We start from the raw sequence: 27,641 nt of genomic DNA on the forward strand, positions 1-27,641 counted from the left end.
GGGCGGCCAGGTGCTGGGGACGCAGCCCCGCTGCTCTTACTTCAACAGTAGTACCAGTGACAACAGCAATGCTAACACGGGCCTGGAGTAACAGGAAATCTTGTGTGCTGCCAAGGAAATAGAAATGTCATGTTGTAGAGAATGGTCTGGCAGTTATCAACACATTTTCAGTATGCAAAGACCTATGACCTTGTAAAAATATTTATGAATTTTTCCTAGAGGAATAATACATGCTCAAAAACTGTCTAAGAATGTTCACAGCAGCCTTATTAGTAATGTTTTGATACTTATTAATAGCTCCTCTCTAGGAAGGAACAAGAAAGAATAAAGGAAACCAACTTTCATTTTGATGATGAAATGATGGTATCAAGAGTCCTAATTAGTGCTTACTCAGAAAAAAAGAACAGCTTTACAACAGAAAATAAGCTTAGCTTTAAATTTAATGAGCTTAAATTCCTCCTGCAACGTATAGAGGCCTAGCAAGTAACACAGACTTTATTAATAGAGACTGTGAGCACTTAAGAACAGGTTAAGTGGTGAAGCCACTAAAGGCAGACAGAAAAATTTAAAAATCAGAATAGGTATATGATGTGGGAGTGTCATATATCAATCTGTTGATTTCATTGGTTAATTAATAAAGAAACTGCTTGGCCTGATAGGTTAGAACATAGGTGGGTGGAGTAAACAGAACAAAATGCTGGGAAGAAGGGAAGTGAGGCAGATGCCATGCATCTCCTCTCCAGGTCGGACGCAATGGAGCCAGACATGCTGAATCCGTTCCGGTAAGCTACTGCCTCATGGTGCTACACAGATTATTAGTTATTATGGGTCAGTCCAGATGTGAGAGTTAGCCAAGAAGAGGCTAGATATAATGGGTCAAGCAGTGTTTAAATGAATAGTTTGTGTGTTGTTATTTCAGGGCATAAGCTAACTATGTGGGAGCCGGGCGGCAGGAAAGCAGGCCCGCAGCTCCCTCTACAGGTACATGTCAAAAATTTTACATGTACACAGATACATCCTTAAAGATAGGACAGTATAAGCAAAGTATGAAGATCAAAAAGTAAAGGAACAGATGGGATTCATGAGCATTTTAGTACAGGGACTCCTTTGGCTATGTGGTATACATACATGCTAATATATTCTATTATCCAAGACAAGTTCAGAAGAAACAATAAGTAGCCTAGGTCTCTTCAGCTGGCCTAACTGCTATTGCAAAATAAGAAACTTATAATGACACTGGACAGAAAGAGTGAATTAGTTTCTATTCATATTGAGGTGTAGTTTGGTAATTTGTTCAGAAACATATTAGCTCAACAACACATTATGTCTACCCAAAGTCTGTGGCAGAAATGTGATGAGAAAGTATCTAGAATGCTGAATCATTTTTAGTAATAGGTTATTCTGCCACAATCTCTGACCAACAAACTAGTTGTCTGGATAAGCCCTTTTCCTTCTCTATACAACCATCTTCTAAATGGAATTGCAGCTATATCATATTGCTAAATGAGATGTGAAAATTTTATGTTACAGTATTTGTAACAAAATACTAGTTCTATGAAAACTGCATTGACAAAATATTTATGTGAAATAAGAAATGAAAACTAGGTGTCTGTATCCCTACTGCAAGAAGAGGCTTTTCTGATAATGGATAAGAGTGTAATAGATTGTGGTCAACATGTAGAGAATAGGAGACCTGAGTTTTTAGTTCTAAACAGGACATCTATATATCCTACCCCTATATCTCAGAGAGCAGAAAGATCACTTTTTATATTAGCATATATTAGACATATGAAATGGTTTCATTATTACATTTTACTCATACTTATAATGTATTTCCCAGTATCTTGTAATTACTGTGAAAACAAAGATTTGTGAATAAAGGACAATGATTTATTTTTATTTTTGAGACGGGCTGTCTATAGCTATACCATTACTTCCTATATAGACCAGACTGGACTCACGCACTGCGATCTGCGCACCTTTGCCTCCAGAGTGCAGGGGTTAAAGGAGCACATCACCACACCCAGATAGTTTTAGTTTTAATTTTAGTGGAGAGAATAGATACTGTCTAGTCCTTCTATCTACTTTAATAGAACATTGCAGAGTGATGTTTTATCAAGAAAATAATTTATTTATCCTGATTCTAGAATCTGGGAATCTTGGGCTGCTTGTAGATTAATGTCTGTTTCCTTATTCTTTTCTCTGGGTTCTCAAATGGCAAAGGGGCAACAGAACACTTTGGGTCTCTTCTATTCAGGCCTGCACTCATCATCTGCCACCTTCCAAAGGTCCCACCTACACATTCCACATAGGGATTACAGCAATTTGGTGCTGGTAGTAGGGAGGGTCACACTGTAGACATGGAATAAGAATCTGGGAAGAAATATAATTTAACACATAGTGAAACCCACAGTTTTAACAATGAAATATGAGTAAGATAATCCCCTTCAGGATGGGATGCCAGTGATCTAAAACATTTGAAGGTTGGTGTCTTAGTATAGGCTGCACATCTTCATGCTCTGTTAGTACAGCACTTGGTCAATTAGAGATTAGCTGGCTTCTTTTTCCTTGAACCATTAAAAGATGTGTCTTCCATAGCTTCAAGATATTCTACTACTTACCGAAAAACAAATTTCCTCATTAAACTTAATTTGCTTTGTGTTCTGTCTTCATAAACAAATGTTTTCATAGCAGTGAAGTCAGTATCCATCACTGATAAGTATGTGTTCAAAGAAACTTGATGTTCTATCATGAATTATTTGCTCTCCAATAAGTCCATTTGAAATTTCTCAGTTCTCTACTAAAATTCAAGCCACTCTGTCATGTAAATACAATTAGATGATGAAATCTCACCACCTTCACAGCTGTCATAAAAACTGGGCAGAGTCCACAGGGTGCCGAGATCAAGCCTGTGGTGGAGGACTGGGCTGACTGTCCTACTCATGTATCCATCACCACTGCCAAAAGAGCCTTCCTTCACAGCAATGAGTGACATCTCCACTTTCCCATCACAACTGTATTCAAATGGTTTCAATGTTCTCCATGGACAACTTGCCCTTACCGATGCCCAGTTCACTGATGTACTTCCACACTCCATGTGATGAAGCAAATGGACTGTCTGTTTCTATCATTGGAGTCTGTTTACTTTATCATTTGTTTCTGCCTTGGTTTGTAGGAATTTGAGAAACATTACTAGTTAACCACCTCAACAAATTCAGACTAAAAATCCTGGTCTTTTAAGCAGGATTCATCAGTAACAGATAAGTCTGGTTGCAGGTTATAGAGCAAAAAACCTTCCTCTTGAAGGCTGTTACAGATTTTCTATCTGTGATAAGCATTTTACTTGCCAATTTCTTGAGAATTTTGTTGATTTCTGTTAATGGCAAATTACTTGAGTATGAAACAACTCTCTTCCACATTCCTTCATCCCCTACATCCTCCATGATTTGATAGACCAATTTTTTTTGATTGGACACCTTAATTTTAAGTTTATTCTATATAAAAGACCTGTATTACTCTTTAAAGTATTTAAATGACTCATGGACAACAGTCAACTGATGGCCACTGACCACTATCTGGCTTCTATGTGAGACAGTTTTCTATTTCTACCAGATCCACACCCCACAGCGGTTGCACCTTCATCTTTACCTTGGTCATAAGGGCAGTTTTTGAGATCAGAGAAAAAGTAACCACACATGGAACACATTTGAAGTCCCAGGGAGGCCAATCAGAAAGAATTTAAGAGCCAAAAGTAGCAGACATATGTAGCCAAACACTATTTTCTGGAAATGACAGGAGTTGTTGTTCATAGCAACCCAGTGGCTGTAACTACTTGCACAAAATCAAGCCAGCCAAAATCCCACCAGAGATGGGGAAGAGCTCACAAGGGCCTACTTCTAGCTGAGAAGTTATTGGCAACTGACAGCTGCTAGAAGAGGGAAAGGTGTTTTGTTTGTTTGGTTTTTTGGGTGTGTGTGGGGGTAGCCCCAGAGAGGGTTTCCATGCTTTTACTAGATGAATGTATATTATACCCATGACCATACAGGCAGCACTAAGTAGAATCAGATAGTTAAAGAAAAAAAAAAGAAAAGAAAAAAAAACACATTAAATTGAAAGGAAAAAGTGGGGAGGGGAGACAGGAGAGGAAATGAAGGAGAAAGAATGGGGAATGAATTAGATTAAAACATATCGTGCATGAATGAAATAGACAAGACAAAACAAAAAAAAAAGAAACTGAATTCTCATACTCAAAACTAACTTTAAAAAATAGCTGAAATTCTGTGGCTGGCTGATATGTTCTACTGTAAGAAAAATAACTGAGTTATAGTGTAGGAAGAAAATATCCAGGGGAAAGGAAAATGGCTGAGTTGCCAAGACATTTCTCCCTTTTATTCTGCAGTTTAGGACGCATGAAATACTTGAGTTGTTGGCTAATTTCTTTACCATCAAGTTAAAGTCTCATAGTTAGAATAGAAAAAAGAAATTAAGTTTTTAAAATTCTGTATTAGAACTTACAGCTATTTGTAAGGGCAATAAAAGTTTTGTTTTATGCCTCAATAAAATATTTCTATTAAAAAAAACTAAATGACAGAATTGTAACATTGGTTTTACCATAAAGCTTACTTAGCCATCATGGGTATATTCAGAGATGGCAAACTACTAATACCAATTTAAAAGTATATAAAACCAATAATGACTATTGTAGGTTAACTGAAAACACTTAAAAGTTCCATAAAGAACATAAAATATAAAAAGGAAAACAGAAAGAAAACTCAGGCACAGGAAGACCCCTAAGATTTGTAGCTGACTAAGAAGCCCAAAGAAGAAAAACCATTTTCACAGCATTTTCTAACATCTATAAACTTTGTGCCAAGAAAAGTGAATATGAAACCATGAGTTTTTATTTAAAACCAAATTAATTATACTTTGGAAAACATATTAAAAAATTCATGATTTCTGAATACATGCTAACAAAAAAGGGGAATGAGGAATAGGAAATGACCTTTATATCAACATATTTTTAAAAAGAGGATTTATTTTCATTTTAGTTATCTATATGTTGTGTCTTTTGGAGGGTATGAGTTTGTGTGCCCATGTATGTCAGAAGAGTGCGACTGTCTGCTAGAGCTGTGCTTCCATGGGGTTAGTTGTGAGCTGCTGGACATGAGTGCTAAGAACATAATTCCTGTCCCCTGCGAGGACAGCAAGTGCTTGTAAACATTGAACCATGTCTATCAACTCAAAAAGGTTTTTGTTGTTGTTTTCATTTTTTGAGATTTTACCCTATTTATATTTCTCCCTCCATTTTCCTCCCTCAAAACATTCCCATATACCCATCTCCTTGAAATTCATGGTCTCTTTTTTCATTAATTGTTATTGCATGTATATACAGTATTTGTGTACACACACACACACACACACACACACACACACACACACACACACACACACACACAAACACATACCGAAATATTACTTGTTGAGCCCATATAATGTTACTTACATGTATGTTTTCAGGGCCAACCATCTGGGTACTGTACAACAAACTGGTGTGCTCCTCCCTGGGGAAGACCAACTCTCCCACTCCCAACTTTCCTCAGTTAATTGCAGCTCTACGTAGGGTTGAGGCCTGATGGCCTACCAAGTTTGGCATACTTCTACTTTACTGACCTGGCCTAATAGTCCTGCAATATAGTGTTACATGTGAGACTCTAAAGCTTTGAGTCATACTACTGTAAATGCCACAGACGAGAACATAGTATACAAACATTTTTTGTTTGTTTTTGTTAAGACGGTTTCTCTGTGTAGCCCTGGCTGTTCTGGAACTTGCTTTGTAGACCAGGCTGGTCTTGACCTCAGAGATCCACCTCCCTCTGCCACCTGAGTACTGGGATTAAAGATGTGCACCACTACTGCACATACTTTTTTTTTTTTGGCTAGAGTCTTGGCTCTAGAGGGGTTCCCAGGTGTCCAAGGGGATTTCTCCAACAGCTCCGTAAGCAGCAGAAGAGAGGGTGCCTGAACTGACCTTATCCCATAGACAGACTGATGAAAATCTTGCATATCACCATAGAGCCTTCACCTGGCGAGGGATGGACTGAGTTCCCAAAGTCCAGATGAAGAGCAGAAGGAGGGAGAATATGAGCAAGGAAGTCAGGACTGCAAGGGGTGTGTCCACCCACGGAGACAGTGGGACTGATCTAATGGGAGCTGACCAAGGCCAGTTGGACTGGGTCTGAATGAGCATGTGATCAAACCGGACTCTCTGAATGTGGCTGACAATGAAGGCGGACTGAGAAGCCAATGATAATGACAATGGATTTCGATTCTACTGCATGTACTGGCTTTTGGGGAGCCTACTCTGTTTGGATGCACACCTTCCTAGGATGGAGGGGGGGGGTCTTGGACTTCCCACAAGGCAGAGAACCCTGACTTCTCTTAGGACTGGAGAGGGGAAGGGGAAGTGGGGGGAGTGGGAGGGAAATGGGACGATGGGAGGAGGTGGAAATTTTAAATAAATAATTAATTTAAAAAAGACATTGTTTTAAACTAAAATGTGTGCTTAAGCTGCATATAAACTGAATGACTGGCATAATAGCCCTTTTTTCATACTGTAGATTCTACATCCTTAAATTTAAGATGTGAATCAAAAACATTCATGAAACATTTATACCAAACCTGTACGGATATGTTTCCAGTTAAACAGGTATTTATACTGCACGATGAATTTTAAGAAATAAAGAAATGCCTGTTGTAGAAAGTAAATAAGGGGAAGGATATATGCAGGTTATATGTAAATATTGTACCATTTTATTTTATGAGACATGAGCAGGTAGGAAATTTTGTATTTGCAGGGGTCCTACAACCAATCTCTCATGGACACCAGGAAATAATTTCTTTCCCTCCATTTTTCTCTCTATATACATATAAAGAGGCATACACAATGCAGCTTTATGAATGGCTAAAATACCATGTAACATATTAGGTATTACTTATTACATAAAAGACTAAAATATTAAATTTCTCCCTCTAAAGTTCAAAGTTTACAAAGATTAATACTCTCAATTGACATTTGCAGTCAAAATTATTCTTAAAATTCTCTAAAGTATCCTACATGTATTTCTATTTACTGAAATAACTGCAGTTTATGTGGAAAGTAGAACCTAAAACTAATAAAAGAATAGTTGATTCATTTATTGCCCATTTCGTGGTCCCTATCAAGTGGATTACAGCTGGGTAGAAGAGTGAAAAAAATAACATGATTCAGATTTTAATTAGTTACTTTATATTACATTTTGTACATGTAATGGTTTAGAAAATCTAGTATATTTAATTTTTGTGTGGAATTAAAAACAGGCCAAGTCTCTGAGAAAAGTAGAACATTTCTTTCTTCACAGATTATTTTAAATGTATCAGAAAAGAGGAATATAAAATGCTATGTATGTGATTTTCAGTTGCCTTTGATGCTAGTACTAAGTAGCAAGACATAGCCAAAGGTTTTTAAGTATGTAATTATGCCTTTGTACTAAAATTAAAATTAGTGTCAAAATTTTTAAAAATTATTTTTTAAAAACTCATTTTCAAGATAAAACAAATGGATCCATGACAAAGGTAGTTATAAAAAGCACTTAGCAGGTGGTGTCTTTTCAACAGATCTGGGTATATCAGTTAGCTATGGTTCCCCTCCCTTCCCCGGAGACAGGGTTTCTCTGTAGCTTTGGTGCCTGTCCTGAAACAAGCTCTTGTAGACCAGGCTAGCCTCAAATTTACAGAGATCCGCTTGCCTCTGCCTCCCGAGTGCTGGGATTAAAGGTGTGCACCACCACCACCTGACTTCAGTTAGCTATGTAAAGAACCCAATATACCCAGTAGGTTTTTAAAGCCTTCCATTTCCTGGGAAATTGGAGAGGAAAAATTCATTCACTTATACAGCATAACTTGATATGGTTAATATAGGCAAAGAATTAAATAAAACATGGCAACAAAGAGTTTACAGTTTAACAGAAGAGAGATAAACTAAGGCATAAATTGGGAATGAAAAACACTGTATAGGTATCTAACAGTGTAGCAAAGAGGATGTAGAAGAGTTGAAAATGAGTAAATAAAGTTTGTGTCACACCTTATGTCTCCTATACCTAGAAAGAAGTAAACAGGAATATGAACTTGAGAACTCAGGACAGGATGCTGAAGAGATGACTCAACAGTTAAAGAGTGTTTGCTGCTCTTGCAGAGGACCAGAGCTTAGTTCTCAGCACCCATGAGAGGCTGCTTGACAAAACCTGTTAACTCTAGCTCCAGCATATTTAAAGGCCTCTTCTGGCCTGTGTGGTAACCTGAACACATAAACACAGAGATATACACATCTACATATAAATAAAGCTTACAGCAGTCAGGACTAACAAGTTTTTTTTTTCGAATCTAAAATGAGAGCTTGAAGCTACAGAATTAGGTAAGATTAGGTACCGAAAATAGATGAAATTAAAAGGAGACTGAAGTTTTAGCTTTAGAAGAAAACATTTCACAGATGAATTTGGAATAATGGAAAAAGCTGGACCAATAAGGAGACTCAGTGAAGAAATGCCACTAAGCCTGAAGAGCTAAATTGGATCACCAGGGTCCACATGGTAGGAGGGGACCTGCTCCTGCAAGCTGTCTTCCCACACCATCCATACACACGGTAGTACAACTGCACTTATAAACACACAAACATACAATAAATCATTATAGCTTTTTCTGAACAGAATTTCTTTAATCTAACATATTCATTCTCTCTTCATTTCTTTATTGAATGCAGCACAGGAGGAAAATGGTAGAGAGAAAAACACAAACAGTGTAAGGGAATAAAGGAAGAGGAAGGAAACCATGCAGTAAAAACTCAGGGAGCCACAACATGTGTTTCTGAGGGGAGGATTGACAGTCAAACACTCTGGGGTTGAAGCAGTCAAAAGCAGACACTTGGTTCTGGAAATTAAAGGTTCACGGCTGGGGATACAGTTCAGAATAGTGCTTGCTTCATATGCTCAAGGCCCTTGGTTTACTATGTACATACTTTGCCCAATTTAGGCAATATTAATTTAAAAAAATCAGCATATTTCATATTCTGGAACCATATAGCAATGACTTTCATACTGTAGGTAATCAGAGAATATGAACCTAAAATCCAAAATATAATTTAGTTTACATGATAATGTTTGACAAGGCCATATATAGCTACAGGATTATGATTATATACATAAAAAACCGACTACATGCATATATGTGCATATATACATACACTATTATTAAATATAATCTAAAAATTAAAAAGTAAAAGAAAATTTAAAACAACAGAACAAAATAACTGACTTAAGGGTTAGGAATATACCTCATTTGTAGACTGTTTGCCTAGTATAGGAAGGGCTTGGGTTTGTATCCTAGTACTACAAAAGCAAACACAAGGAAACGGGTTGATATCATACTATACATAGTAATTTTAACTACAAATAGTAAAAGCAAACTGTATACATATAGGCACTAAATAATTTACTTCTTTAAATAAATCAAATGATGCACTAACACCAGTAAATGCTTAGAGAAACTTATATAATTGAACATAATTTATCTTATTAATTATTCACTCAAGAAAAATTTTCTTAGAGGGGGCTTTAATTAGCAAGGTGGGAGAAAGATTAATATAGGAGGAAGGGGGTAAAAAGTCAGTAAGGGTATCAGAATAAGTCATATGGAATCATAATCATAAGTTTATATATGATACATGTTAAGTCTGTGTATAGATACACAGTTTAAATGGAATTTTTACATCTAGACTGACAATGCACCCCACAAGAGCCACAGACTATCTAAAAAACACCCTTATGACCAAGCATGAGAAACTCTTTTTGAGTTGTTGGTCAGGGTTGTCCCAGAAAATTACCAAACAACAGCTGTTGCTATTGTGCATGGTTGTCTCCAACAGCTTGAATGTAAGTCCCTATTGCTGAAGATAACATGTACTTTGGACACAGGTCCCAGAGGATCTGAGCTGGCTCTAACCTGAAAGACTCCTCCCAAGGACTAGCATTTATGGTATCAAAGGTGATATGCAAGCTTCCAAGGGAGGGAAGCCACTAGTCGTCCCACCCAGCTATGATGCCTATTAATACAACAATGAGCAGCATGGCATAGTATGTCTAAGGGTACAAAAGTGGCATATAGCTTGGTGGTGACCAACAGCTCTAACTGGACTTAAGGCCCATTCAACAAGAGGGAAGTCATGGATGATATTGGAAATCCAGCCAGCTAGCTGGGCCTAGTGAAGACATGGATCTTGAAGGAAAACTAAGAACCTATAAAACTTCTACTTTCCTAAATCAGCATAATCCCTAATTACATTCTAAATAGTTATCCTTATACCCACAGTTATGTGTACTTTTTACCCTTCACTGCAGAAACTTCTTTGCAGAAAAGTACAACTGACCAAAATGCAGTTGTAAATTCCAGTCCCAATTGATGCATCTACAACACAATTCCTATACCTAAGGCTCAGGGATCATTACAGAAGAGGAGTGAAAAGACTGTGAGAGCTAGAGGAACAGAAAGTTTGCTGTGAAATTTCATCTCGTAGAAATGTAAGAAAAGCCACACCATAAAAGTCTCATCAACATGACCTGAACAAGGACTGTACCAATAGACAAGTTAATATAGAAGGGGAATCTTATGCGGTCTCAGGTCTAGACAAAACACAAAACAAAATAAAAACCTTATTTTATAAGTAATTAAGGAATGCTGGAAGTGGGAAAATAGTCTTCTATAGGGAAGAGTGCCCAAACTGGCTATCCAATACCAAGTTGTCAGTTCTAAAATCAAGTACATGAGGAGGAGCACAAGTGCCATTATAAAGACTAAGCAGGTTGTATTCATATATTAGGAATGTGTGTGTCTGTGTGTAGGTGTGCGTGCATGTACACACGCATGTGCACAACTTAACAACAAAGAAATAGGGGTCAAAAATGAGAGATAGCAAGGGGGTGCATGGGAAGGGTAGAAGAAGAAAGGGGAGAATGATACAATTACATTTTAATTAAAAAAAAGATTTACTAGTAGTATACACTTGTAATACAAGTACCAGAGAGGTTGAGACTAGAGGATTTTCAGTTTCTGGACTCACAAAAAAGAAAGAAAATCTTTACTAAGATACTAAAATATTGCAGGTACTCTCCTTGAAAGTTGAAGATTAAGAGTAAAAAAATGAAATTTCTTTTAACATGAAACTTAATTGTTTTCTATTTTATAGTTGAACTTCAGACAAAATTCATTTAGGAGTTTGTCTGTGTACTAGGGCATTCCTCTCCCATTCTTTGTCAACCTTCAACAAGCTTTTCACTTGCTTCTAATTACAAGAGATTGCCCGGCCTGAATTTGGTTTAAGTAATAATAGAGATCCTCCATTCTAAAAATTATATAGGATGCAATGGCATCCTATATAAGGAACTAATCATGGAAAATAGAAAGAAAAGATCTCTAAGGGGAAAATATAAATTTATGACAAATACCAACATTTTCATAGTTCTCTAGAATACTCAATTTAAATAAAACAATTCTAATACTATGCTACAAAATAGCAAATGTACTTTTTTTCTCTTTTTAAATTGAGGTGCTCATGACACAGAACATTCTTCAGCTCATTCATTTATTCTTGAAATACTGAGCTTTTGAGATGTTTAGACATTTCTCCTTATGTTCAAAACCCTGACCTGAGGTGCTATGTGACTTTGAGGACCACTTTCTCTGCTGTTAGCATGGCAGTAACAACTTCTCTTTTAATACAGTTTAGAATCAGAAGGGGTGCAACACTGTTGTGGTCTCAACAGAGGTGACTCTCTAGGCTTGAGTCTTCCAACTTGTGGCTTCTAGCTGGTGATACTGTTGAGGGAAGCTGTGGGAAATTTAGAAGCAGGACCAGGATGATGGAAATGGGTGATGAAGGGAGGCCTTTAAGGCTTACAGCCCAGATTTTGGTATTATGCTTTGTTTCTTTGCCTGGCTGCTGTGCAAGGCAAATATGAGCTGTGCCTCATATTCCTACACAAAACAATGAAAGCTAGAGTTGTTTAAGGCTCCATGCCTTCCCCACCACGAAGGACTGAAATCTCCTGAAACAGTGAGTCAAAATAACTCTCTTAAGTAGTTCTGTCATTGAAATGAGAAGAGTGACTAAGACAGCTTTAAATGTTCAATCCTAATTGATGACATTATTAATCCACATAATAATTATTTACATTTATCATTAACATATCCCTCAAATTTCTAAGTTAGAAAAACACAACAAATAAATAAGAATAGAATATAAATTTTACTTTATATTTAGACAAGATTAGTATAAACCTGTTGCTCAAATTAAATAGCAAAGTAGCAATACTATTGCTGTGAATATGCAGAATATCTAAAAATGATCAAATTAAGGAATGTTTCAGAAAGCAAAAGCTTCATCAGCAGCTCAGCTGCTATTCCAAACATTCATGTATTTCCTGTCTTTGAAAACATTTATTACCTGTTATCTCAAAGTATAGTTTATTACATTATTTTAAAGCAACAAACCAATTATTTAATAGAGTTTATACCATAAGAAATTATTCTTTTCTGTCCTTATTCTGGTCAAACCAGAATGGACATCTCTAAAACAGTTCTACTGAAGGAAAATGGTCAAACAATAATAACAAAACCCTAGCTAAATCCAGAAAAATGGTGATGTACTAAAAATACAGGAATTATCAGAGACCTGAAATAAGGCAAAAGTACTATACTAATAAGAATCTTTCATTTAAATTCTTGGTAATCTTTCAAACAATCACGAAGAAAACAAGAAAGTTCCAAATGGAGAGGTCACTAAATACCCAGCAACACTCACCCAACTATTGGTAGGAGACCTCTTGGAGACCCAGATGCTTGAATCAGCTGAAATAGTACCAGGTTTTTACTGATTACTCTTAACAAGGCAATGGAGCATAGGCTAACTCCATACTATAATGAACGAAAGTTATTAATATTGACAACTCTACTTACTACCACTATAAATGCCTCAAAGGAAAATAAGGAATGACGAATTCCAGTGTAAATCAAACCACACTCTGTGTTAACTTTAATTCTGAGAGGTTTAAGACTGACAACCAGGTATGATAACCACACTGGCGGAATAGTTTCTAAATTAGTGTGTTACAAATCTTAAAGAAAATGCATCACTTAGTTTAACAATGGCTCCCATGAAAAATTGTGAAGAAATATACTTTTTAAGATAATACAAATTCTCCAACACTATTTTAGTAATATACCAGAAAGGCATTTTTCTAAGTTATTTCAGTGTTTTTAAAAAGTAGATTTTAGACCTTTTAATTATATTAGTGATATTTGTAATCAGGATTCTCAAAATTGAATCCAAAGAACTTAGAAGAGTCAACAACTCTTCTAATAAAAGACTCAAAGGTGAACAGTACTTTTAATATTAATGTTCAATATTTTTAAACTATGAAGCTATAACTTAGCAGAAAACATATGCTAGTACCTAACTTTCACGAGGAGTAAAATAGAATCAGTACCGAGGTAAGAATACAGCTGTGTTTTCTTGATCTCTATTAAGTTAAAGATAATTTAATCCCACACAAACCCAAACATTCCTTTCTCCAAACATCCAGATGGGGTTGAAGAAAGACAACTTACAACCATGGGAATGTTTAGGTACATACATGGACGACCCTACACTTTTCCCAAGTAGTTTAAATATTAAAACTGTTTTTACCTTATAGATACGTGTCAAGTATGAGCATAAGTGAAACAAAACACATTTGGTTGAAATACATCAGACAGACAAATACGGAGCAGACTTTTTAATGTCAATTATGCATACTCAAGCTGACACTAAAGCAGTATGCCAGTTGGCAAATGATGGAAGAAACACATCATTAAGGACAGGTCTGCAACATAACATTCTATAACTTCATCATCTAACAATTTTTTAAGACTTGAGAACAGCTATAAAATAATGAAAGTCAGAAGCACAAAAATCTTTTGAAAGGTTCCTATGAAGGAGAAGTTTGGGAATAGGATGTTGAAAACAAATGGCTAGCACAAGAGAACTGATAATCTTACTGCTCGTATAAGAACAAAGAAAGAAGCAATTAAAATAAAGTAGGAACTGATATATAAATAAAAGTCCTCTATGAGAAAATTTCAAACATTACAAACGTGAAATGACAAAGCATGCCAGTATTACCTTTCTTTCGAAAGAGTGCATTTAGGTAATTTTCTGCTTGGCATTCAATCTTATCAGTGTGAGACTGGCCCTGAGATGATAGCTCCTCTGTTGGCGTTGACTGTGAAGAATCAAGAGATGGGAGACAATCCTAAAATTATAAGAAAGTAACAAACCTAATTACTTTTCATTTAAACCTGAGTTCCAACTAAATATGTCAAAATCGTTTCAATGTTTAAGTTGTTCTGACTTTTATAAAATATAAAATTACATAAAAAGAATATAAAGTCTAATAGGATTCAGGAAAAAAAAATCACAAACGTATTTTGAACAGAAGCAAAATAGCCTTATTCCTTACCAAAACTATGATAAAATGTGTGTACTGGGAGGCAAGGGTGAGGGTGGGCAGGCACTGCTGAAATTTTACTATATGCATGCCAGTGAAGTAATCCTGCTAGAGGTTTAACAAAGTAGATGAGCTTAACAGAGTCTCAAATTCTTCTTAGCTCTTCTCATCACAAAAGATAAGAAATCAGGATTTCTCACCATACAAAAAGACGTTAGTCATACACATCTATGTCTTCCATATAGTAGGTACATATTTCATATCAATACAGGATATATTTCTGATAGCCAAAGACTTTAAAAGTAGTGAAAGGGTTACAGATAGTAGCGTATTATCCCCTTACTATCAACTGCTGAGAAACCAGATTATAGATTGGTCTTACATAAACTAGGTCTCCAAGTTCACCCTTGGATACCTAAATTACCAACCTGACCTAAGGTGAAGTTCATGAGTCAGGGAGTAATAAGAAGTAAATGTGAAGGAGGAAAGCCAAACCAAACCAAAGCCAATCAAACAACCAACCAAACAAAAAAATAAAAAACAAAACAAAAACAAACAAATAAACAAAAAGAACTCCCCCCAAAAGGAAGAAAGAAAAGGAAAAAAAATTATGAATTCTAAAAGCTAAACTAAATGTTGGACATATTCTTTCCATTCATCAAAATCAAGTATTTAAATTTTCACTGAGTCACAAATTATCAGAACAAATTAAGTTATAAAAACTATTGCAATTGTGTAATTATTTTTAAAATAATTTCATGGCACTAGCACTTACACTGACTGCTTCTCTCTGTAGGTTACAAAATGAACATTTTTCATCCATAGACCAGTCAGTCAGCTCTTCTGGTTCACAGTCTTTAAAAGAAGGAAAATATTCATTAAATATACTAACTTTATAAAAACCAGCAAAATCACCATCTTCCACAGCAATGGCAAAAGGAAAAATGAAAAAAAAAAAAACCTAACTACTAAAAGTAAGGGGAGAAAGTCTAACTTTCAAATTAACCTCTTGATATCTAGAAAAATAAACAATGGGCCATGAGATAAAATATCAAGAAAATGAGCTGGTTATACATTAATAATTTTCTAACCGAATTTTAAGTATCATCTAATCACTTCAAGGATCCAATTGTCACTATTCATTTCCTTTTTATTTTCATTATGACAGGCAGACCAAAGGGGTGATATAAGGAAGAAAGAAATAAATTGTGCACAATCTGAGAGAAAATATAACACAGAGAAATGGAAGAAAGAACCAATGTGTCAAGAACACCAAGTTTGAGAAAATGGAATGATGCCTACAAAAACAAGTAGCAATCCACTGGTAAATCAAAAATAAGGCCAGACTCTTTTATTTCCAAAAGCTTAGTTACAAGAAAGATGGATGAAACAAATAGGGTATATAATCCAATGCAACATATACTATTTCCCATAGCTTAGAGCTGCTCTCAGCCTTGGTCAGAGAAATTCCTGTTAACAGTGTTGACAGTTATACAGAGACTCATAATTTGCCAAAAAGTGCTGAGAACAAATGATTGTTAAGTGCTTAGCCCTATGGGGCATCTATATCACATTCCCTCCACCCTGACATTTGGGGAACATCTTGGAAGAAGGAGCAAAATTTAAGAGTTGGAGCATGAAGAGAAGTGTTGTATTCTGGACACGACAGAGCTACTGCACCTATGTACTGGGAGAGGTAGTGGTTACCTGCAGGAAGACTGGGCCTATCCACATTCCATCATAAATGCCAAAGGGCTCATTAGGCCCCACTTCCCCATGAAGAGTTAGAAGAGTAAGATGTCCTTGCTCAAGTAAATAACCAAGTTGCAAGCTCTCCAATTAAATGCAGAGGGGCATGAAAAACTTAGGAAAGGAGAGTTGGGCAGAGGGGCTTGGGGGGAAGGAGGTTAAGTGAGCATAATGTAGACAGAAAAAATATAATCAATTAACAGCCAGGACACTATATCTCCATTAGAGCCCAGCAACCCTACCCGAGCAGGCCCTAAGTATTGAAATATAGCTGCAGCACAAGAAAGAGACCTTAAAGTGGCATTTATAAATATGATAGAAGATAGTAAAGAGAAATGAATAAATCCCTTACAGAATCTGTGAAAACACGAAGAGTATAAAGAAATAAGTAAATCACCTCAGGAACTGAAAGTGGAAATTGAATTTATAAAGAAAACCCAAACTGTGATAAATTTAGGAACTGGAACAGGAACCTCAGAGGGAAGCCTTGTCAACATAATATAAGAGATGAAAGAATCTCAGGCACTGAAAACACAATAGAAGAAATGGATATCTCAGTCAATGAAAATGTTAAATCTAAAAAATTCCTGGTATAAAATAACAGGAAATTTGGGACACTACAAAATCTAAGAATAATAGGAATAGAGAAAGGAGAAGAAATCCAGGTCAAAGGCACAGAAAATGTTTTCAACAAAATCACAAAAGAAAATTTCTCTAACCTAAACAAGAAGTTTATCAAGGTACAAGAGGCACACAATACACCAAATAGGCTGGATTAGAAAACAAAGTCCCCTTGGCACATAATAACTATAACGCTAAGTGTACAAAACAAAGAAAAAATATTGAAAGCTCCAACGGAAAAAGACCAAAAACAATATGAAGGCAGAATTACACCTGACTTCTCAATGGAGACTCTAAAAGTCAGAAAGGCCTACTCAGATACGCTACAGACTCTAACAGATCACAGATGCCATAAGAAAACACAACACCCAGTTAAACTTTTACTCACAATAGACTAAGAAAATAGTCCATGATAAAATAAAATTTAAGCAACATCTATCTACAAATCCAGTCAAGCAAGAGGCACTAGAAGGAAAACTCCAACCTAAAGACATTAACCACATGGAATAATAAATAATCCTAAATCAGCAAATAAAAAGAGGGGAAACACACTCACCACCACCACCATATAGCAGGAATCAACAAATACTGCTCACTGGTATCTCTAAACATTAATGGTCTCAATGTCCCATAAAGACACAGACTAACAGAATAGATTTGAAAGCAGAATCCATTCTTCTGTTGCATCTTCCATAGTATCCAGCAAAAACCTTAACATCAAGGAAAAACATGGGTAAAAGAATGGAAAAGATATTCCAGGCAAATTTACCTAAAAAGTAAGCAGGTGTGGCTATTTTAATTTCTGAGAAAATAGACTTAAGCCAAAACTAATTAGTAGAGACAGGAATGAACATTATACTCATCAAAGGAAAAATCCATGAGAGGACATTGAGGTTTGTAAAATCTAGGAACCAAACACAAGGGCATCAAAATTTATAAAAGAAATAATACTACAGCTTAAATCCCCCACACACTGATAATGGGAGACTTAAATATTCCACTCTGGCCAATATACAGATCATTCAGACAAAAACTAAACAGACACAAGATCAAACAGGTTCAGTGTGGTACAGCCATGGTTTCATCCAGCAACTAAAGGGAGCAGATGCGGAGACCCACAGCCAAACATTAGGTGGAACCTGGAAAAACCCACAGAAGAGGGAGAGGAAGGATTGTAGGAGTCAGAGGGGTTGAAGACACCACGAGAACATGGCTTACAGAATCAACTAGGCAGGGCACATAGGGGCTCACAGAGAATGAATTGGTCTGAGCTAACTAAGTCCACTGCATACATGTTATGGTTGTGAGTTTGGTGTGCTTGGAATCAAACAATATGTATGTGTGTGTGTGTGGGGGGGGGAGGGGTTGTCTCTGACTCTTTAGCCTGCTCTTGGGACCATTATCCTCCTACTGGGTTGCATCATCCAGCCTTGATATGAGGATTTGTGCTTAGTCTTGTTGTAACTTGTTAGGTTGTTATGATACCATTGAGATCTCTCATTTCTAAAGGGAAATGGAGGAGGAGTGGATCTGGGGAGAGGGGAGGTTTGGGGAGCTCAGAGAAATGGAGGGAAAACTGCAGTTGGGATATAATATATGAAAGAAGAATAAACTTTAGAAAATTAAAAAGTAAACTAAACAGAGAAATGCTGGTGCCAACTAACATAAACCAAATGGACCTAACAGATACTTAGAGAAGATTTTACTCAAACACAAAATAATATACATTCTTCCCCAGCAGTTCATGGAATTTTCTCCAAAACTGACCACATACTTAGACACAAACCAAGTTTCAAGAGATAAAAGAAAACTGAAATAACACCCTGTATCCTGTCTGACCACCATGGACTAAAGCTTGATATTAACAACAGCAGAAAGCTTATAAACTCATGAAAACTAAACAATTCTCTACTGAAAGAAAATTGGGTGAAGACATAAAAACTGTCTAGAACTGAATGAAAATGAACACGAAAGAACACCCAAACTTATGGAACACAATGAAGGCTGTTCCAAGAGGCAAATTCATAGCACTGTGTGCCCACATAAAAAACTGCAGAGATCTCATACTCAGCAGTTTAAACAGCACACCTGAGAGCTCTAAAACAAAAAAGTAATGAAACTCAAAAGGGGTAGATGACAAGAAATAATCAAACTGAGGGCCAAAATCAATAAAATAGAAACAAGAGAAACAAACATACAAAGAATCTATGAAACTAAGAGTTGGTTCTTTGAAAATGATCAATAAGATCAATAAACCCTTATTCAAATTAACTAAAATGCAGCAAGAAAAGAATTAGAAATTAATATAACAACATAACAAATATAAATGAATATAACAGACATTGAGGAAATCCAGAGAATCATAATGACATACTTAAAAATCCTATACTCCAACAAATTGGAAAATTTAAATGAAATGGATAATTTTCTCAATATATGTTACTTATCAAAATTAAATTAAGATGAGCTAAAGTAGTTTAAACAGACCTATAACCCCAAGTATAATAGAAGCAGTCATTAAAAATTCTCCTAACAAAAACAAGCTCAGGACCAGATGGTTTAAGTGCAGACTTCTATAACACTTTCATAGAAGAATTGATGCCTATACTCCTTAAATTATTCTACAAAACTGAAACAGAAGGAACACTGCCCAATTCTTTTTAAGACCACAGTTACTCTAATACCCAAACCACATACAGACCCAACCAAAAAATAAGAGAATTACAGACCAATTTCTTTTATAAACATAGATACAAAAATACTCAATAAAAATGCTTGCAAACCTAATCCAAGAACACATCCAAAGGATCATCCACCATAAGTAGGCCTCATCCTAGAGATGCAGGAATATTTCAATATACATAAATAATCAAAAAATGTAGCCCATTATATAAACAAACCGAATGACAAAAATCACATGATCATCTCATTAGATGAAGAAAAGGCCTTTGACAAAATCCAACACTCCATCATGATAAAAGCCCTGGAGAAATTAGGGACACAAGGGACATACCTAACCATAATAAAGGCAATCTATAGCTTAAAGACAATATCAAATTACATGAACAGAAACTCAAAGCAATTCCATTAAAATCAGGAATAAGACAAGGCTGTCCACTCTCTCCATACCTATTCAATATAGTATTTGAAGTCTTAGGTAGAGTAATAAGAAAACTGAAGGTCAAGAAGAAACAAACTAGAAAGGAAGAAATTAAAATATACTTATTTGCAAATGATATAATACTATATACATAAATGACCCTAAAAATTCTACTAGGGTACTTCTCCAGCTGATAAACACTTTCAGCAAGGTAAAAATATTATACAATATTAACTCACAAAAATCAGTAGTACTCCTATATATAAATGACAAAGGGACTGAGAAAGAAATCAGGGAAGCAACATATTTAACTATAGCCTCAAATAATATATCTCAGGTTAACTCTATCCAAGTAAGTAAAAAACTTGTATGATAAAAGCTTTAGGATACTGAAGAAAATTAAGAAGATATCAGGAGATGGAAAGATTAATATAATGAAAAATGGCCATCCTACCAAAAGCAGTCTGCAGATTCAATGCGATCTCCATCAACCACAATTCTTCACAAATCTTGAAAGGACAAGTTCAGCTTCATATGGAAACACACACACACATGCATACAAAAACAAACAAACAAACAAACAGAAAACAGCTAAAACAATCCTGAATAAAAAGATTCAGGAGGTATCACTATCACCAATTCCAAGCTATATAACAGATCCATAGTAATAAAAACAGCATGGTGCTGACACAACAGACACACTGATCAATGGAATCAAACTGAAATTCAGACTTCAATCCACATACATAACAAAACTGGTGTGTATTGCTGGTTTTGTCAGCAATACACACATACTGTCCAGTGTGTATTGCTGACAAAACCAGCAATACACACTGGACAGTATCTTTAACAAATGGTGCTGGTCAAAGTGGATAGTTATACGTTGGAAAATCCAAACAGATCTGTACTTATAACCCTGAACAAAACTCAAGTTCAAATGGATCAAAGACCTCATCATAAAACCAGAAACAATGAACCTGAGAAAAGACAAAGTGAGGAAGTGTCTTGAAATCATTAGCACAGGAAAAGACTTTCTGAACACAATACCAATAGCACAGTCACTAAGATCAACAATTAATAAATGGAACCTCATGAAACTGAGAAGCTTCTGTACAGTAAAGAACACTTTGAGATACCACCTTACACCTGTCAGAAGGGCTAAAATCAAAAACACCAATGATAACATATGCTGGAGAGGATGTGGAGTAAGGGGAACACTCATTCATTGCTCGTGGGAATGCAGACTTGTGCAACCACTTCAGAAATCAGTGTTTCGTTTTCTCAGGAAACTGGGAGTCAACCTACCTCAGGATCCAGCAATTCCACTCTTGGGAACACTATTTGTAACAGCCAGAACCTGGAAACAACCTAGGTGCCTCTCAATAGAATGGATAAAGAAGGTGTGGTACATATACACTTTAAAGTTCTACTCAGCGGTAAAATACAATGACATCTTGAATTTTGCATGCAAGTGGATGGAAATAGAAAACACTATCCTGAGTGAGATAACCCAGACTCAAAAAGAGGAATATGGTATGTACACATTCATAAGTGGATTCTACCCATAAACAAAGGACATTGAGCCTATAGTTTGTGATCCCAGAGAAGCTAACCCAAAGAAAAACATAGAGTTATCCTCCCGGATATTGGAAGTAGACAAGATCGTCGGGCAAAAGTTGGGAGCATGGGGGTGGGGGTGGGTTGGGGGAAGGGGAGATGGGGAGAGAGAAGGGAGAAGGGGAGGATTGGGGAGAGTTGGGGGAATGGGATAATTGAGGTGGAGGAAGGGTGGATATGGGAGCAGGGAAGAAGATATCTTAACTAAGGGAGCCAGTTTAGGGTTGACAAGAGTTTTGGCTCTACAGGGGTTCCCAGGTGTCCAAGGGGATTTCCCCAACTAGGTCCGTGGGCAGCAGAGGAGAGGGTGCCTGAACTGGCTTTATCCCATAGCCACACTGTATCTTACATTAACACCATAGAACCTTCATCTGGCAAGGGATGGAGATAAGAGACAGAGACCCACATTGGAGCACTGGACTGAGGTCCCAAAGCCCAGATGAAGAGCAGGAGGGAGAACATGAGCAAGGAAGTCAGGACCGCGAGGGGTGCGTCCACCCACGGAGACAGTGGGATTGATCTAATGGGAGCTGACCAAGGCCAGCTGGACTGGGTCTGATCACAACAGACTCTCTGAATGTGGTTGACAATGAGGACAGACTGAGAAGCCAATGATAATGGCACTGGATTTTGATTCTTCTGCATGTACTGGCTTTTTGGGAGCCTAATCTGTTTGGATGCACATCTTCCTAGACCTGGATGGAGGGGGGGGGCTTGGAATTCCCACAAGGCAGGGCACCCTGACTTCTCTTAGGACTGGAGAGCGAGGGGAAAGGGGAGTGGGAGGGAAATGGAAGGATGCGAGGAGGTGGAAATTTTAAATAAATAAATAAAAATTAAAAAAGAACACTGTCATTCAGATAAAGCAGCAGCCTACAGAAAGAAAAAATAATTTTTTATCAACTATATATCAGATAGAGGCCTAATATTCAAAATATACAAAGAACTCAAAAAAACTAGGTATCAAGGAAACAACCCAATTAAAAAATGTGGTACAAGTCTAAACAGATAACTTTTTACTTTTATTGAGTTTTTTTTTGTGGATTTCACATCATTGTATTCTGATCTCACTTATCACCCCCTCTCTTCCCATCTGCCCTCTGCTCTTGCAACCCACCCCCTCCCTAAATCATAACCAAATTTCAAAGAAAAATCAAACCAAAACAAAAGAAAAAAGGAAGACTTTAGTTGTGGAAACCATAGCATGGCCGTTGAGATACACAGTTTACCCTTTAGTTTATTCATCTTGACTTGCAAGCATTCATTGCCTCGAGTTATTGGTCTGACTCAAGGCCTCTTATTTTAAACAGAGAATTCTTGATAGAGGACACTCAAATGGCTGAGGAACACTTAGAGAAAAGTTTAACATCCACAGCTATCAAGGAAATGCAATCACAACTCCTCTGAGATTCCTTCTTACACCTGTCAGAATGAGTAAGATCAATAAAACAAGTGATGTTAATGTTGGCGAGGATGTGGGTTCAGCAAGGAGAACACTTCTCACCTTTCCTGGTGGGAATGCAAACTTGTATAGCCACTCTGGAAATCAGTGTGGTAGTTCCTTAGGAAGATGGACATTGATCTGCTTCAGGATTCAGCTATACAACTCCTGGGCATGTACCAAAAGGATGCTTTATCCTAGCAAAGGTACTTGCTCAACCATGTTTGGTCACTGCTGTTTTATTCATAACAGCCAGTAATTGGAAATAACCTAGATATCCCAAAAATGAATAGTTGCCTTTGAAAACAATGAAATCATGATATTTTTAGGTAAATGATTGGAACTAGAAAAATTATTATTCCGAGGGAGGTATTCCAGACCTAGAAAAATAGATATGGTATGTATTCACTTATATGTGGTCATTAGCTATTAATCAGTAATAACCTGTAGGACCTCAGAGGTTAGGTATATGGTGAATGACGGGGGAGAGGGGTGTTAAACAGAATGATCTGATTAGGGAAGGAAAACAGAAAGGACAGTTATGGATGGATGGGAAGGAGATAGAACAGGAGGATCAAGTGGGGGTAGAGGCAAAGGAGAAACTATTGGGAGAGACAGCTAAAATTAAGGGCCATCTGAGGAGCAGTATGGAAACAATACAGTGGAAGCCTCCTAAAATATATACAAAAAGAAGGTCATCTAAAGGAAATCACCAAAAAATTGGAGCACTCCAACTAGTCATCTTTTGTTACCAAATGAAGCTTCAAGATCTGGAGTTGTATTACATCTATGAGTTGTTGATCAAAGTGGTACCATGGGAATCTCCAAACAACCCAGGCTGTTATTAAGACTACAGGTTGATTACCACATGGCCCCATCGCTGAAGACAACACCTATATAACTCCTTGAACATGGAGAAGTCAAGATAGTGCCTACATAGAGCCTTCACCCAATTCATGCTATATATTGGTACAGAAAAGTACTCTGCACTACCAAAACACAAACCCAGTTACAAACACTCTTATCTACAATGGTATCCTGCCTTCAACCTTGGAACACTCAGCCCTAAATGGGATGCATCTGTCAAATGCTCTCATCTGGGTATAAGGAATCCTACAGAAGGGCAGGAAGAAAGAACATTAAGTGTCATAGGGGATGGAGGACACTCAAGAAAACAAGGCCCCCCCAGATGAGCATGATTAGAGCTCCTATGAGTTCACAGAGACCACAGCAGTGTTCACAGCACCTGCATGGGTCTGCACTAGTTCCTTTGTTTATATATTATGGCTTCCAGTTCACTGTTTTTATGGGATTCCTGAGTGTGGAAACAAGTGGGTCTGGCACTTGTGCCTTTTCTTGGGCTCTTTTCTTCTGTTGGTTTTGTCCAATTCGGTGTGTTTTTGTTTTATATCACATTTTATTATATTTTATTGTTATCTCTTAGAAGTCTGTTTTCTAATGAGAGACAGAAAGGGAGCACATCTGGACGGGAGGGGAAGTGGGAAGGAATTGGAAGAAGTACAGGGAGGGGAAACTGTACGGATACATTATGTGTGGGGGAAAATCTACTTTAAAGAAAAAGAAAAAGTATATTCCTGTTAAACTGAAACACTTTTTTTTTCTATTATTAGTCACTTCCAAAATCATTACTGCCAATATGACCAAGGACTTTCTTCCCTTGATGAATGGCAATGAAAGGCTCTACACTTTTCAGAACCCATGCTAGCAAAGAGATAAATTTAGTTTTTAAATGTATCATCACAAATACAAGTAACTTCCCTAAACTCAACAGAAACAAACAAAAAACCTGTTTCCTGACTTCTAGTCAATGTTTGTTTTTGAACCTTTATCTAAACATTGTCGCAGAGAAGCTCTGAATCTATATCAGAAGAAATGCCCTGACAAAGAGACAGTAAGTTCAGTGCATAAATTCCCTGTGCTCCTTTCTCAATATTTACAAGGTTTTCACCAAGCCAAAAAAATCTATATAAAAAATAAAGTGAAAAGTAAATAAAAACCAAAATACACTTGACAAAACTCACTTAATTGGTCCCTTAAAATCTATGGTTCCTTGGGTTGATGAGCAAGTGTGGTCTAACAGACTATCCAGGAAAACAATGAGGAAAGCTGGACAATGGCTAGCAGAAAGGTAAGTGACACTCAAATGTCTCTAGCTTCAATGGCATAGTAAAACAAGGAACTTTACAAAGTAGGAGAGAAAGTCTTTTAAAAGTCCATTCTGGCAGGTTTGTCTTAGTTTGGGAGCTCCTGGCTGGCAGGGAAAGGAATGCCAATAGCAGATGGCCAGCTTCAAGGTAGAGGGACGTAGAAAACCTGAAACATACTTACACTAACGAAACTATTAAGAAGCAGAAAAGAAGAGAGAATCAGACAAGGGATGCACACTGGCACTGGCAGAGACTGGAGATGGCAGGAACACCTCTCTTCTTGGCACTCAGCACCCACCTGGAGAAGCCATGCAAGACCATGTTAAAAAAACTTCTATGATCTATACTCCAGCAAGGTCAGCAAAGTGTCAGAGACTATACACCAAAACCTGGTCAGCAGAACTTTTGAGTACAGGGAAGAAACTGAATCAGAATCACACAGTAACCATTAGTCATAGAGGCAGAAATTTAGGTTTTTAGATAAATACACTTAAAGTTCCAAAGACCTAGACTCAACCTTGCAAAATGCTGCTCCGGGGCAAAGCCAGCATTCCCAATCATATTCCCGAAGGACTGCCCACAGGTGTGACCAGCATCTATGACTGTACTTATGAAGAAAAACCCACTTACTGAACTCGCATCAGTAGCCCGATTTCCCAAAGCACAGTCTGGAGGTGAGAAGAGCACCTGAAAGGTCCTTAGTAGGTATAACCAGCATCTGAGAAAAAGAAGGCCCAGGAATACAGCAAGCATCTGGGAACCCAGGATGGAATGCTAAGGGACTCAACAGTAGGCAAAACAAGCCAAATTGCATTCATAATATGTACTCCATCTAGTACTCTGCTCTCCACGGTCCCTTACTTTATTTAACATCCAATGTTAATTTAGCAGGACAGATTTGTTCTGCGATGTCTCTAGCCCAATAAATATGACTGACTAACTCTTAGTGTTGTCTGAATGAAATGGCCCTCATAGACTCATTATTGGAGGTGTGGCCTTGTTGTAGCAGGTGTGGTTTTATTGGAGAAAGTGTGTCACGGGGGGTAGGCTTTGAGGTTCCAGAGGCTCAAGCAAGGCCTAGTGTCACTTTGCTGCTTGCTGATCCAGATGTAGAACTCACAGTTCCTTCTCCAGCATCATATCTGCTTGTGTACTGCCATGTTCTGCCATGATGACATTGGACTAAACCTCTGAAACTGTAAGCTAGCTCCAGTTAAATGTTTTTCTTTATAAGAGTTGCTGTGGTCATAGTATCACTTCAAAGCAATAGAAATCATAAGACACTTAGGGCAAACTATTTGAAAGAAAAAGAAATAAATAGAATTTGAGATAAAAGAAAAATAATCTGAACTGGTATCAATAAAACTGAGAAAATAACTAGGGAACACCTTAAAATATATTTTGCTAAACTGGAAAACATAAAAGAAACAAATACATTTCTAGATACATATAATCTATCAAAATTAAATCAAGATAAGTAATTTAAACAGACCTATAGTAAACAAAGGTATTGAAGCAGTATAACAATTAAAAACAAATCCCCTTCTAAAAAGTCTAGATCCACAGATTGCAAAATTCTACAGTAACTTTATAGAACTACCACCAAATGGTTTACAGACTATTCTACATGATAGAAAAGGAAAGAACACTACCAAGCTCTTTTTATGAAGTCAGTAATACCAATTTCAAAACCAGATAAAAACAACAAAAAAAGAAAATTAGACAAAAAATCTTGCTGATGAACTGACACAAAATTACTCGATACAGTATTTATAAAATCAAATACAGAACACATACATAATCATTAACCATGATCAAGCTGACTTCATCCAAGAAATGCATATTTATCTATAAATGTGGTATGACTTTCCCCAAGTACATGGTGATGAATCCTGACAGGTCTAGTGGATGGTGTGGGGTCAGCTGAAGACTTTCTCTTGATGAGACTGAAATCCCACAGGTTTGGCCACTGTGTGTCTTGCAGCTGCTAGAAAGTGACTTCAGTGAAACCTGCAGGATTCTGGACCTTACACCACAGAAAGATGAGTAGCAACAAAAAGCAACAATTAGCAGTGTTTTAATTCTCTTTTCCTATCTGTATAGCTCCAATACTGTCAATGGAATCTGCCATTACAACTCCTTGCCAGTCTACATGCATCAGCCCATCAACCTCAAGAAGTAGAACACCTCAATGGTTATAGCTCTAACACACTCAGCAGGATGATGTTTTCCTTTTGGTGCAGTGTATACTTGTACTAGCATTACAAGTTTCAGCACCTTGATGTGGGAGTGTCATATATCAATCTGTTGATTTCATTGGTTAAGGAATAAAGAAACTGCCTAGGCCCCTTGATAGGCCAACCCTTAGGTGGGTG

At 37.0% G+C, this 27,641-nt stretch overlaps 1 protein-coding gene and 1 pseudogene across 8 annotated transcripts in view; both read right to left on the reverse strand.

Annotated features, from left to right (window-relative positions):
• Positions 1-27,641, reverse strand: part of Lcorl (ligand dependent nuclear receptor corepressor like) — a 161,165-nt gene that overhangs the window by 61,749 nt on the left and 71,775 nt on the right. For 4 of the 8 annotated variants that reach the window (XM_005366002.3, XM_026788651.1, XM_005366000.2 and 1 more), the window contains exons 3-4: positions 15,346-15,425; positions 14,246-14,375 (exon numbers count right to left, since the gene is read on the reverse strand). In XM_005366002.3, coding sequence (XP_005366059.1) covers positions 14,246-14,375; positions 15,346-15,425 — 210 coding nt within the window. Of the gene's footprint in view, positions 1-14,245; positions 14,376-15,345; positions 15,426-25,447; positions 25,509-27,641 lie in introns of those variants that run through there. The other 4 variants (XM_026788654.1, XM_026788655.1, XM_026788653.1 and 1 more) reach the window with 3 other exon arrangements.
• On the reverse strand, positions 2,801-3,693 carry LOC101995302 (annotated as a pseudogene).

Source organism: Microtus ochrogaster, unplaced genomic scaffold (genome assembly GCF_000317375.1).
Source record: "Microtus ochrogaster isolate Prairie Vole_2 unplaced genomic scaffold, MicOch1.0 UNK5, whole genome shotgun sequence".
NCBI classification, from domain to species: domain Eukaryota; kingdom Metazoa; phylum Chordata; class Mammalia; order Rodentia; family Cricetidae; genus Microtus; species Microtus ochrogaster.